This window comes from Lissotriton vulgaris, chromosome 4_1 (assembly GCF_964263255.1).
Source record: "Lissotriton vulgaris chromosome 4_1, aLisVul1.2, whole genome shotgun sequence".
NCBI lineage: Eukaryota > Metazoa > Chordata > Amphibia > Caudata > Salamandridae > Lissotriton > Lissotriton vulgaris.
The window spans coordinates 1,379,354,879-1,379,367,881 of NC_141691.1; the positions used below are offsets into that span (position 1 = coordinate 1,379,354,879).

The 13,003-nt window shown below is 47.4% G+C and overlaps 1 protein-coding gene across 3 annotated transcripts in view; it reads left to right on the forward strand.

The window, feature by feature from the left end:
- The first annotated feature begins 242 nt into the window (after positions 1 to 242).
- LOC147724011 (mitochondrial enolase superfamily member 1-like) overlaps positions 243 to 13,003 on the forward strand; it is a 376,214-nt gene continuing 363,453 nt past the window's right edge. Inside the window, exon 1 of one of the 3 annotated variants that reach the window (XM_086965612.1) lies at positions 243 to 423. In XM_086965612.1, the coding sequence (XP_086821738.1) occupies positions 340 to 423 (84 nt within the window). In that variant the 5' untranslated portion in view covers positions 243 to 339. The remainder of the gene's footprint in view (positions 424 to 13,003) is intronic. The other 2 variants (XM_086965614.1, XM_086965613.1) reach the window with 2 other exon arrangements.

A 13,003-nucleotide genomic window follows, 5' to 3' on the forward strand; every position in this document is an offset into this window, starting at 1 on the left:
GTCAGTTTCTCACAGTAGGTTAAAAAGGTATTCAGAATACATGCTCATCCAAACCTTGGCCTCTCTGCAGAGCGCACAGAGCAGTGGCTGGGCATGTATTGCAGTTCTAATCCTGATTCTGTATGCTAGTGTGCACGAACGATGTACTCAGCAGTTTTAATATTGACAGGGCGGGAGTAGCAGAGTTCTAGTAGAGCACGTCTCCTCGCCACTCGTTGGCTGGCCTCTTCCGAAAACAGCCTCCTCTAGGAGCTCCTCCTGCAGGGGAGGGACTCGGCCTGGCTTCCTGGTTGGCGCTCCGTGGTGTGTGCGTGCACTCGCAGCCTCTAGTACCGAGCCATGGTGCGTGGGAAGATCCGCAGCCTCTCGGTGAGGGACGTCCGCTTCCCCACGTCCCGGGAACAGCACGGCTCGGATGCCATGGTAAGCGCCCTCCCCTCGGCGGTCACCCGTGCCGGGCACAAGAGAGGAGCCGGTGGCCCTGAGCCTCCCTGCCTGGTCACGAGTGTGCCAGGCAGCTGACCACAGCAATAATACACTCGCTGCCAGCCAACAAGCGCACCATACAGGCACTCCGTTCTCACGAACAAAGTGTGAGCCCTTTTCTCATTCACCCCGAACACAACCAGCTTTTTACACAGGAATATAGATTGTCAAGGCAATTGCAACGGAAGGGAAGCCGTCTGGACATCGAAAGTGGCAAATACAATGTTTAAAATGCGAAGAGTTTTTAAGTAGGAATATATAACTGCGTGACTGCGATATAGTTCCTCCTTTCGTGGTAAAAAATTCTAAAACCTTGCCTGCAATGATAACAAAAAGTAATCACGTCACGCAAAACGCTGCAGTTTGTGTAAGGTCGATCTGCCCCCCGTGGTTGTGTATTCCATTTCTGAACTGTCTCATACATTTCGAAGATGCTTCCTGTGATGTTAAGGGAAAACTACGAGCGTAGAGGAAGGTTGTAATGAGATGTTCATTTGAATCAAATCATTAGTGCTTTAATTGGGCCTGGGCGAAATTTAAATTAACGCGAGCTAAATGCCTGACATTTTGCATTACGCAATTTTCATCCACTGGAGACTTTTTCTTGCAGAATAAGTCTTCGCCAGGGCCTTCTTTAGCTAGAACCTTTCTCCTGTCGGCATCTCACAAAAGATTTCAACCTGAGGTGCGCCCTCACGTGAAAGTCATGAAAGATGCCAGCAAACCAAATTTTGTTCCAGAACGACGATTTCATGTAATTCCAAAACTTTTTGTAGAAATTTTCAAAATTAACTTGCTCAGTTTTCCCCCACCCTAGCTTAAATTCTGAATTTCCCCAATTTCTTTTCAGCATCCCACTTCCCTGGAATGCACAGCTTCGCTCTCATGTCATCAAGCAGGGCATAATCGGGATATGAGAGGTAGACGTTTGTCTGTATAGACAGACTGTCCATGGGCTGGAAGGAACAACATGTTTATTACTGCCATCAAATACTCTATAAAGCAAACACAAGACACTATCCCACCAACAGTATCTAGGGCTTCATCCTCAACTTCTCTGTAGGATTCACAGCGTAAGATCTTTGTTAAGAGCTAAAGAACTACCTGGTGGCAGGCCTGGCTCGCCACCTACAAGTGTATTTACCAATAACTTTGGTGTCTGAGCATTACAGACTAAGATTCGATTACTTATCAGTGGTGGTGTTATTACAATTCAGTCTTCCTCTTCCCAGTCATTGCCTTGAGGAGGGACCACTTTTTAATGCTGACACCTAATGCCAACCTTCACAAAAGCTTCCTGGCTCTTCATATGTAAAAGTCATAAACTCCGCAGGAAACAACGGCGGACCTCAGATCCTGCACCTCATTCCATGTTGTCAAAAAGGATGGTCCTGTGCACTACACTTCCTGTACCTGCCGTTGATTGGTACCACTGCGCTGCGAAAGAAACCAGTATTTTGAATGGAATGGTGCACCAGGAAGATATTGTACACTCAAATGATATCCAAGGCGGTGTATCTTAAAGTAGCAAATGTATTCCTTTTTTTATTCTTTATCACAAACATATATATAAACAAGTCGTCCATCCAAAATACTGGCTCTTCATATGTACTGCATATTCCACTCCCTTATTATCCAGGTGGTATCCGAAGTGGGTTCCTCTGCCACTGGTCCTCCTATGATCGTCACCAAAGCAATGAGAATACGGGACAGCGGGTTAGGCCATTAACACTAGGATAAAGAGGAGATGCATTTGGCGTACTGGGTAATGGTATGAAATCAAACAATAGCCTCTAGGTCATTTTCCTCTTCTCAGTCCTTACCATTGCTTTGTAAATTAATGGCAAAATCCCTGATAGCCAAACTTGATGAATTCAGGTTGTTTAAGACACGAAATGCAAATCTCTTAAGAGGCTGCACCAAAGAGAGAACTTGAGTATCAACGTTCTCTAGCCCGTAGTCCCCAACGTAATTCTGTTGTGATTTAAAAATGTGGTGGGGATGCCTAAAGTTCTACCCCACAGGAAGCTTTCTGTAATCCTGCGTAGGAAGCAGGCCTTCCTCTAGTGGAACGTTCCTTACAGCTCTCGAGCCTGGGTAGCTGTGCCTATTAGTAAGTGGTAGATATAGCCAGTCCGAGCCACCTGCTCAGATTGGCAGTAGGTTTTTGAATGTGTTTAGCTGATACAAAATGAGCATCAGGTTGAAACCATCTTTAAGGAGAAGACAAGTGAACACTGACCATAGAGCATCCAGAGTTTGTATTAGTGCCTCATCTGGAGTAAACTTGGGAGGAGTTCATGGAGTTCTGCTACATGGAACTCAGCAAAGTGAGCCAAAAACTCTGAAACTCTACGCAGAGTTCTGCATGCGGCAGAGTGTGTTAGTTTCCACTGTCCGCGTGATTTTTAGAGCCAGGTGTTTTTACCACACTGGAAAATCAGCACGAACGGCACCATGCTCAGCATGAGCGGGCACTGCTTCTTTCTGCCACTCCAGCAGGTGTTTTACTCGAGCGGCAGCTTCCTCAAAACGAATGGAAGGTTTCTCAGTGTGAACGGTAGCAACCATCTGCGACTGCCCGCATTGAGAAATATTGCCGGGAGGTGGTCTGGAGTATGATTCTCTTCGCTCGCGATCGCTGGCTTAACGTTGGTGAGCGAGGGAAAAACTCCACTCAAACTCCATGCGCTACACGGAGCACGGAGTGGGAGAAACTCAGCAAACTCTGTGAGCAGAGTGGAATTTTACACCCAGGCCTAATCTGGAGAAAAAAATGAGAGAACTTAATTCGCCTTATAAGGAACTGTTTCCACTTTGAGCACCAACCCTGGGCCATGTTTGGGAATAAGACTGTGCAGAGGCATCTTCAAGTAAGGGGTCCTGCGCAGAGGAACCTTTAGGTAGGGGTCTTCACGTTGCCCTATGTCTCCTGACCAAAAAAATAGCCACTAGAAATAAGACTTCACAAGCCTGATTGTAGAGAGAGCTTTTCCAGGATCTTAATTGGGGTTTCTTGTAGCTCAGAAAACAATGAAGGGAGGTCTCAAGAGGGAACATCAGACTTAATCCCTGGATGAGACAAACTGAAGTCCCTCAAAACCCTAACTGGAAATTCCTTCACTTCAAGTAGCCCAATTTCCATTTGTATAAAGGCCTTGATGGCTGCCCAGTGAATTCTAAGAGTGGATGCTGCAAGTTGGGAATGACACCCATCTTCCAGAAAGGGCGTTAGCTGGGTAGGGTCACGCTCCAGTAGCTGTTTAGTCTTACTCTTTTTTGTAAGAACCTAAGGAAACTCAGTGCTTATTTGTTTGCCGTCAGTACTGAAGCTCATTGAGATGCGGGGAGTACTTCTGCTTCGATCTGAGAGAGAGTCCCTGTTTTTGTAGCTCACTTACGGGGCAAGCCTACCTCTCACACCCATAACTACTTGGAGGGTAACCTGTGGTGTAACAAAACTCCCTCTTCCCACCTTATCCCCACACTCTCTGCATTCGGTAGGCTTCACAGAGCTGGGATATCCCACAAGTTACACAGACGGAGAAGCTCTGGATTTAGACTGTTTTACTAAAGGGCTATCCCTTGGGTGAATCGGATGTTAAATCCTTAGAACTCCCATACTGCCTATGTGAACCATCGTAACTTATACTGATTCTTTTCTTTCATCTCTGTTCTAAATCAAATCAAAATCAACTTTATTCGGTTTCGCATGCAGAAAACCATAAAAGTTTCACAACATCCAAATCTCATTTAAAACATGATACAATAAAATTACATACAACATACAATTCATATCAATAAAAGACAAAAAAAGGGCCCAGTTGGAGTCCCTCACATACTAAACAATAAAATAGAGAGTACCCTCCAACAAGAAGTGTTGCTAATTGTCCAGACAAGCCCTGGTTCTCACCGTAGGTTTCAGATAACCCACAATGAAAAAAAAAAAATCAGCCTTCAGAAATTGTAAATACAAAAGCGCTGGGCGGACCTGGTTAAAATTCAGCTTTTTTAAAAGGGAGAATAAAAAATATCCCCGGGTACCTCGTAAAATTTACCAAAAAAACATGAAGTGAAACAGATCCTGTGGAGACACTCCGTCGCAGCCACAGGTTGCGAACACCTGACCTCTACTGGACCCTTTTGGAACAGCGAGTAACAAAAAAAATCCAGGCGAAACCTAGACAATTAAAAACGCTTGTATGTAGACCGTGACCCCAGGAGATAAGGCTCAATGGATGGGTTTGTTTTTAGGAATAGGAATTTGCGGACACTAGGTTTTCACACTTCTAGCTCGTCTATTTCTAGTTTCCTTAAGCTACTAAAAGCTTTCTTAACAAACTCCACTTCATTCTGTACAATAGAAACAGGCTTTAAGAAAAGTTCAGAGCACCCCAACTCTTCAAAACAACTTTAATATTTTTCAGCCATGGTATACGGGACATGTGGTCAAGGCTCATGCGTTCAGTTATGATCTGCTGGCTGAGGGCTAAATCCTTATTTGGAGTCAAGCTATCCTGGCTGATGACTGATAAAAGGAGTCAAGCCATCCTGGCTGATGAAGGCTAAAAGGAGTCAAGCTATCCTGGCTGATGACGGACAGGAGTCAAGCTATCCTGGCTGATGACGGACAGGAGTCAAGCTATCCTGGCTGATGACGGATGCATATGGCAATGTCTGAACTGGGGTGGCGTGGTGAGCAAAATAACAATGGATTAAACCCAGATCTGTGATTGGGGGTGAATGTTTAGCCAATGTGCAACATTCCGTCCATCATCTTGTGTGTTTTGCTAAATCCTTATTCAGCCAATACTTGAGCCAGAACACTAGGGGGCGCAAAGTCAGGGTATCACATAGATAAGGCACCCCCAATTCCTCATGGGCCACCAAGTTCGATAAACCCCTTGGCGCGCCCAACAAGCGCTTCAAAAAAGTGTTCTCAACCACCTGAAACGCGCCTGTGGCGATACGCCCCCAAATTTCACTACCATAGCAAGCTGTAGCTACACTTTTGGCCTGGTAGACTTTCAACATGGCTGCAATTGGGCCCTTGCCCATCTTTGCAGCAAAGTTGAAAATAGCAGCGTTTACCCTCGTAAGCTCCCCCTTTTTCTTCTGAATAAGAGGCCCCCACTTCAAACGATCATCCAATAAAACCCCCAAGTATGAAAAGACAGTCGTCAGAGGAACCTTCTCGGGACCTACTGTGAAGAGAAATTTTTTCTTGGGCCGCTTCCCTTCCTGCAATATATAGGATTTAGCATTTCTAATTGCTAAAACTCGGGCCCCCTTGAAATTTAAGAAGGCGTCAAGCAGGGATTGAAGGCCCCCTAGCAGTTCTGGCTATAAGGACCACATCATCCGCATATAGTAGTACGGAAAGACCCTGTCGCCCTACATACGGAAAGTCTGCCCCTGTTTCTGACAAAGCTCTATCTAGGTCGTTTATGTAGAGGTTGAACAAAAAAGGGGCCCTGTGCAGATCCTCCAGTAAGTTAACGATATTGCTCTCCACCCCCATGGCCCTCATAGACTGCCACAGTTTGACCCGATTAACACAGTCAAACGCGGATGAAAGGTCCATGAAGGCCAAATAGCTCTTATCTGGGCGAGCAATCATGTACTTACCAAGGATCATATAAAGATTGAGGCATTGGGCCACAGTTGACCGCCCTGGGTGAAATCCATATTGAATATCAGAAATTATCTTGTGCTCCTCAACCCGGGAAGATAATCTTTCTAATAACACCCCACCCACAACCTTTACCACTGAGTCAAGAAGGGAGATCGGCCTGTAGCAAAAGGTTCTGTTGCGTCCCCCTTTTTAAACACTGGCACGATAGTTGAAGTGGCCCAGGACTCAGGACAGCCGTCCCTGGCTACTTCATTAGGCACAGCCAAAAGAACCGGTGCCCAAAAAAGTGGATCCGATTTAAGAAGGTTGGCTGGGATGCCGTCCGGGCCTGGTGCTTTGTTACATGTCAGCCCAATCCCAGCCTCAACCTCTTTCTGCTCAAAAACCCGGCGGGAATATTAATGGCCCTGTCTGTCTGGTGAGATTGCTCCGTAGGGCCCTTAAACATACATTTGAAATGAGACACCCAATCTTCCTCAGTGATGTGGGAGCCTAAATCACCCCCTGTATCATGCTCAAAAAGCAGTCTATTGTCAATACTCCAGAACCTTGAACTGTTCTCAAAGTTCTAAATCAATGTGACTTACTTCTAGTGCTCCTCGTATAAACCATTTTTCCTAGTGCATGCGTACTGGCCTAGTGAGCGCACAAATATCTTATAAATGCTGCTATATCCACTTGTAAGAGCAGTACCTTGGAGTCAAAGTGGCTGGACAATCAATCAGTCAATCAATCAGGGTATTGTAAGCGCACAACTCATCTGTGAGGTTCTCAAGGCGCTGAGGGAGGGGTCAGCAGATCTGTTCAGTCGAAGAGCCAGGTCTTGAGAGACCTCCAGAAGGTGTTTAGGGAGGGGGCGTGCCTGATGTCTGCTGGGAGCTTGTTCCATGTTTTGCTTGTGATGTGGGAGGAGGATCTTCCGCCTGCTTTGGCTCTGTGGATGCACAGGGTTTCAGCCAGTGCGAGGTTGGAAGATCGGAGGTTCCTTTTGGGTACGTGGAAGTTGATTCTGTCGTTGAGTTTAAAGGTCTTGTGTTGTGTGAGCATTTGTAGGCGTGGGTGAGGATTTTGAAGGTGACTCTTTTCTCGCCAGTGGAGCCTTCGTAGGGGTTGGCTGATGTGTTCGTGCCAGGGGGTGCCGAGGACGAGTCTGGCGGCGGTGTTCTGTATCGTCTGGAGTTTGCGGAGTCGGAACTTGTTTATGCTGGCTTAGAGCGCGTTTCCATAGTCAAGCCTGCTGCTAATGAGTGCGTGGGTGACTGTCTTCCTTAACTCAGGGGGGATCCACTTGAAAGTCTTGTGGAGGGTGTTGAAGCAGCTAGAGGTGACTCAGTTGACCTGTCGGTTCATGGTGAGAGATGAGTCCAGTATGATGCCGAGGTTTTTGGCGGACGTGGTCCGAGGGGGTCGGTGGGCTTCCGAGGGCCATTAGGTGTTGTCCCATGCTGAAGGGGTGGTTCTAAGGACGAGGACTTCTGTCTTCCACGGTGTTGAGATTTAGGAAGCTGTTGGTCATCCAGAGTGCGACTTCCTGCATCCCTTTTTAGGTTTTGTCTGGCGAAAACGATGCGAAAGCATCGTTTCGCTAGGCGAAAACCTAATGAGTATAGTATGGGGCTGGGAATCCGCCCCTGTCTTCCATTGGCTAGCTCCATAAATGGAGGCTAGCCATTGGAAGACACATCGGTCCGTCAATGCCGGACCAGATTCGGGGGCGTTCCCGAGATTTTTTGGCTTTTGGCTACGTCAGGCTACGTCAGCCAAAAGCCAAAAATTCTCGGGAACGCCCCCGAATCTGGTCCGGCATTGACGGCACCCGCCTTCCTGCTCGGGTGCCGAGATGTCCAGGTGAGTGCTGTTTTTTTCTTCTTCTTGTTTTTCGTGAGCCCGTTCCCGCCCCGTCCTCCCGCTGTTCATGTGTGCCATTGTTTTTCGTGAGCCCGTTCAAGCCCCGCCCTCCCGCTGTTCATGTGTGCCGTTCCCGCCCCTCCCCTCCGATGTCCGCTCATCTCGTGCACCGGAATACCTATTGGATTTATTTAGTTTACTTTCAGCTGGAGGACACCTTCTTGATCACCCCCCCTTGTCTTCGATTCTTGCAAAAATATATTATCATTTAAACGATATTCTAAATGTTAGCACTTTAACAATGTGTATGCGAGGTGGATATCTGTTACCAGTAAATGCTAGGAGCGGCCGAGTAAGGGAGAAGCTTTGCATACAAACATACGGCTTTGCTCCCCGACAGTGCCTTGAGCCTATGCGGGCGGACTATCAAACACCACCGCCCTCACTAACACACCCACTACTTGGGCTCCACCTCGCTCCTTTGAAGTAGCCCTAGGTGCCGGCGTGTGACGTCATATCGTACAGCAACGGAGAGAGAAGGCGGAAGTCGTGAGCCCAGCACAGCTGAAACGCTACTTTAGGAAAACTGATTCGTACACGTTGCTGCTTGTTGTCTCCACCTGAAACGGTAGCCTTCACTGACTGCGTCGTTGTAGGTAAACAAACAGCAGCTCCACCGTTTCGGTTAGGGTGCTGCCTTCAGATTATCCGGAAGTCTGCTTTCACTTTCTTCTTGTTGGTATTTTTAGGACACCTTGTAGTTGGGGGGGGGGGGCGTAGCAGATCATCGAGAGGCTGGCTTCTCCGTGACCATGCCCTTTATATCTGCGTTTACCTAGTGCTCCTGTTCTTGACAGAACTTTTACTCCTAGCATGTACGGAACTATTGCCTCCATTAATCACCCACTTTCACCTCTGCTATTTACCTCCTACCGCTCCTAAATGTTCACGCGCTCTCCTGCATTCTTTTATGAAATGCGCCTCGTGCTCAGTAACCTCCGCTGCCCTCAGCGCTTCATAACTACCCCCTCACAGAGCATCCTGTTCTCGCGCTGCCTGCCTCCTTCTGCCCTCATGAGGATACTTCAATCTACTCTTAAATCCTCGAGCTTACCGAGTGCACTAACGCCTTGTACCTGAAGCTTGTGATAAACTGCCCAAATTTGGAAAACATGGGTTCTGATTCTGGTATTTTTCTGACGGTAAACAACTATCTGTGAAAATTGTAACAAATGGTTCCTACTTGAATAAAAAGAAAAATGACTCTTTAGTGTTTTTCTTATCAGGCAGTTATCTTACCTCAGAGAGGGAATGGTGAGCCCTGTGGTGCGTGATGATTCATTCAACATTTCCCATTGCTGGCATTTTTAGGTCAAGGACGCAGGATGGTAATATTCAATCGTTCAACAGGAGTTACATAATAAAAATGCCCTAAGCACTTTAGAGTAGCACGTGATGTATTTACATTGCTTCATGAGGCCATCTGCCATTGGAGGGTTCGGGCTGACACTCGCAGCCGGCTTTGCCACCTGCATGCAGCTTCATTTTGTAGCCTTCGTGTAGATTAAGTCCCCAGCATAGAAGGTGGTTTGGGGCTGTGGAAGGACCTCGTTCCTGCTGCCAGAGCAGTGGCATCGTCAGTCCAACTCTGGTGAGTACAGGGACAGGCGTGCTAATATGAATAGCCCTACCTATACTTCCTACCATGAATAATGTCTCATGGGGTGGCCTTGCTGGTGGCAAGAGGATGGTAGACTGGCTGCTGGCTGTGTCTGCTTACACTATAGATGGCAGTCTAGCTAGCTTCCTCCACAGGAGTGCTTACTACTGTAGATTTTTAACTTTGAGAAGTGCTACAATCTGCTTGTCCAAATTCATGGTTTTATTTGTTTTTGTTTTTTATAAAGCACCCTGCATGTTGTAACATCATACTTTGTCAATTAACCAGGATATAGAGTTATGCAGGTATGTTTATAGTATGAGCTGAGGTTTTGTTTCCTGGTGTGAAGGAATTTATCTGTGCAAATATTTGTCCAAAGAGGTAGGAGGTGTCCCAATGTATGTTTAAGCCAGTGGCGCACACATTTGAAGGGGGAATTTCAAGCAAGACAAACTGGTTGATGACATCAATGACTCTTTTATACTGCCTAGCGGTCCCAAGAAATATGGTCTGCCATTACCAATGATGGGTACTGTGTTTACCATTACCAGTGGGTGTTGATTTTTGGTTAGGGCTTATTTGACCTTTGAAAAGAAAATGTCAGTGATGTCCAAGATGGTTGTTGTGGCTTCGGGGTGTATTTTCTTCTGAGGTCATTGGCAATGGTGCTTAGCATTTGAAGGATGAAAGGCTTAGTTGGCCATGCTGGGTTTCCAGGTAGATCTGCTGATTCCAGCTATGAGCAGTGAGAGCTTACCTTGTTTCCCTTTTTTTAAAAATCATTGTTATCTGCTGCCTCTGGTTTGACTTAAAGCGCAAACTTTAGTGCCCTGACTTCAGACCCCGCTAGGGTCTGTGAACTACCAGCCACCAAGAACCCTTTTTGTATGCATTTAGTTAATTTAGAAACCTGTGCAGGTGGGCATGAAATAGGAACTAAGAAACACTACTGTTGAGAAAGCATGGCCAACAGGAAGGCTGCTGAGATGGGGCTTTCTGTACTGGATGGGCGCAGTCACTGCTTATTCCAGCAGTCTCATCTCGCCTGGTGGTACCACACATCCTCCTCGCGGATAAAAGCCCTTATGTAGCAAACACACCGTGGGCCACTTTGCCTTTTTTCTTGCCTTCTGCCTGCTGTCTGTCTTTTTCCCGCCCCCTCCCGCTGTCCGTGTCTTTTTCCCGCCCCCTCCCGCGGTTCGGCAGCCCCGTCCCCCCCCTCCATCCGCGTGAGGCGGGGTGCCCTGGCGGATGAGGAGTCGTGAATAAGGAGAGCGCTTCTGCCGAGCGCGGCCCTGCACCGGGGACAGCACCCGCCCCCGCGAGGATTGGAGTTGTCTTGGTAATTCCCCAGCTGGACCATGGCGGACGACGACGTGCTCTTTGAGGATGTGTACGAGCTATGCGAAGTCATCGGCAAGTAAGTTGTGTGCTCCCTGTCCCCGGTGAAGACCCACACTGAGGGGATGGTGTCCACTTCACCTCTTCCGTCGTTGTGCTTGCTTTTCTGCCCCCCCTTCCCTCGTCCCTCTGTTGCCTGCTTGTGACCCGGTTTTCGTGCCTCTGTTGCCTGCTTGGGACCCTGTTTTCGTGCCTCTGTTGCCTGCTTGTGACCCTGTTTTCGTGCCTCTGTTGCCAGCTTGTGACACTGTTTTCGTGCCTCTGTTGCCTGCTTGTGACCCTGTTTTTGTGCCTCTGTTGCCTGCTTGTGACCCTGTTTTCATGCCTCTGTTGCCTGCTTGTGCCTCGGTTTTCGTGCCTCTGTTGCCTGCTTGTGACCCGGTTTTCGTGCCTCTGTTCCCTGCTTGTGACCCAATTTTTATGCCTCTGTTGCCTGCTTGTGACCCTGTTTTCATGCCTCTGTTGCCTGCCTCTGTTGCCTGCTTGTGACCCTGTTTTCGTGCCTCTGTTGCCTGCTTATGACCCAATTTTTATGCCTCTGTTGCCTGCTTGTGACTCTGTTTTCGTGCCTCTGTTCCCTGCTTGTGCCTCGGTTTTCGTGCCTCTGTTGCCTGCTTGTGACCTTGTTTTCGTGCCTCTGTTGCCTGCTTGTGCCTCGGTTTTCGTGCCTCTGTTGCCTGCTTGTGACCCGGTTTTCGTGCCTCTGTTGCCTGCTTGTGACCCGGTTTTCGTGCCTCTGTTGCCTGCTTGTGACCCGGTTTTCGTGCCTCTGTTGCCTGCTTGTGACCCGGTTCTCTTGCCTCTGTTGCCTGCTTGTGACCCGGTTTGCGTGCCTCTGTTGCCTGCTTGTGACCCGGTTCTCGTGCCTCTGTTGCATGCTTGTGACCCGGTTTTCGTGCCTCTGTTGCCTGCTTGTTTTACCCTTCCTGCTTTCTTTCACTTTAACCATCTGTCTTGTATCAATGCTGGCATCCCTTGTGGCGTTTTTCTGATAACACTGCATTTGTCTTGCTTCCCTTCCATTCTTGACTTTGCTTGTTCTGGTGCCCTCTCCACACACTTTGACTCACTCATCCATCCTTGATTATCGTTTTCAAAGCACTCCTCATTAAGACAAATGGACCATATCCTGTTACTTAACAGGGTGTAATGCGATATGCCCACATCATTGTAACTTCGCACTACCAATTAAGTAAACTACTTTTGGTCAATTGTATCACACCGTTAATCACACAAATAAACCTTTGTGAGAGATTAAGCTATTGGCAATGTAAATGACAAGGCCATTTATTTATCTGTTTTCAAAACCAACACATAAATACAAAATTTGTCATTTACAATGCCAATAGCTCTAACTTTTGCAAAGGCAAAACCATTGCATTGTAAATGCTTGTTGGAAATTGAGTCTGGCGGGGTCTTTGGTGAGGGAGAGGATGAGCTGGCTGTCGTCATCTTAGAATACAATGTTGAGGCTGTGTTGTCGGATGATGGCGGCGAGGGGGGCCATGTAGACGTTGAAGAGGGTCAGGCTCAGTGACGACCTCTGTGGGACTCCGCATGTGATATTCGTGGGATCGGAGATTAATCTGCCTCTGTCTTTCATTGGCTGCAGCATGCATGCTCTGACCCAACACAAGCCCATCAGATGTACCTGTGTATGCATGGCTGTGATTTATATGTTGGGTTCTTGATCTGTGCTCTAAATCCACCCTTTGTAATTAGTTGTCCATGTCAATTAATTCATTAACTATTAAATTAGATGGAATCCTTGCACTAGAAGATGGCGTTAATGTATAATTCATGTTTATAATATGCCAAGAGATAACCCAAGTAGAACAAGAAATGGATACTAACATGCCATGGACACCCACAGTATGACAAGAATGCTGACCCTTTATGCTAGGGTCATTATTATCCGAGGGGTAGGTACTGTCATGCCATAGGTGCCACAGTGAGCAAAGAATGCCTTTGTA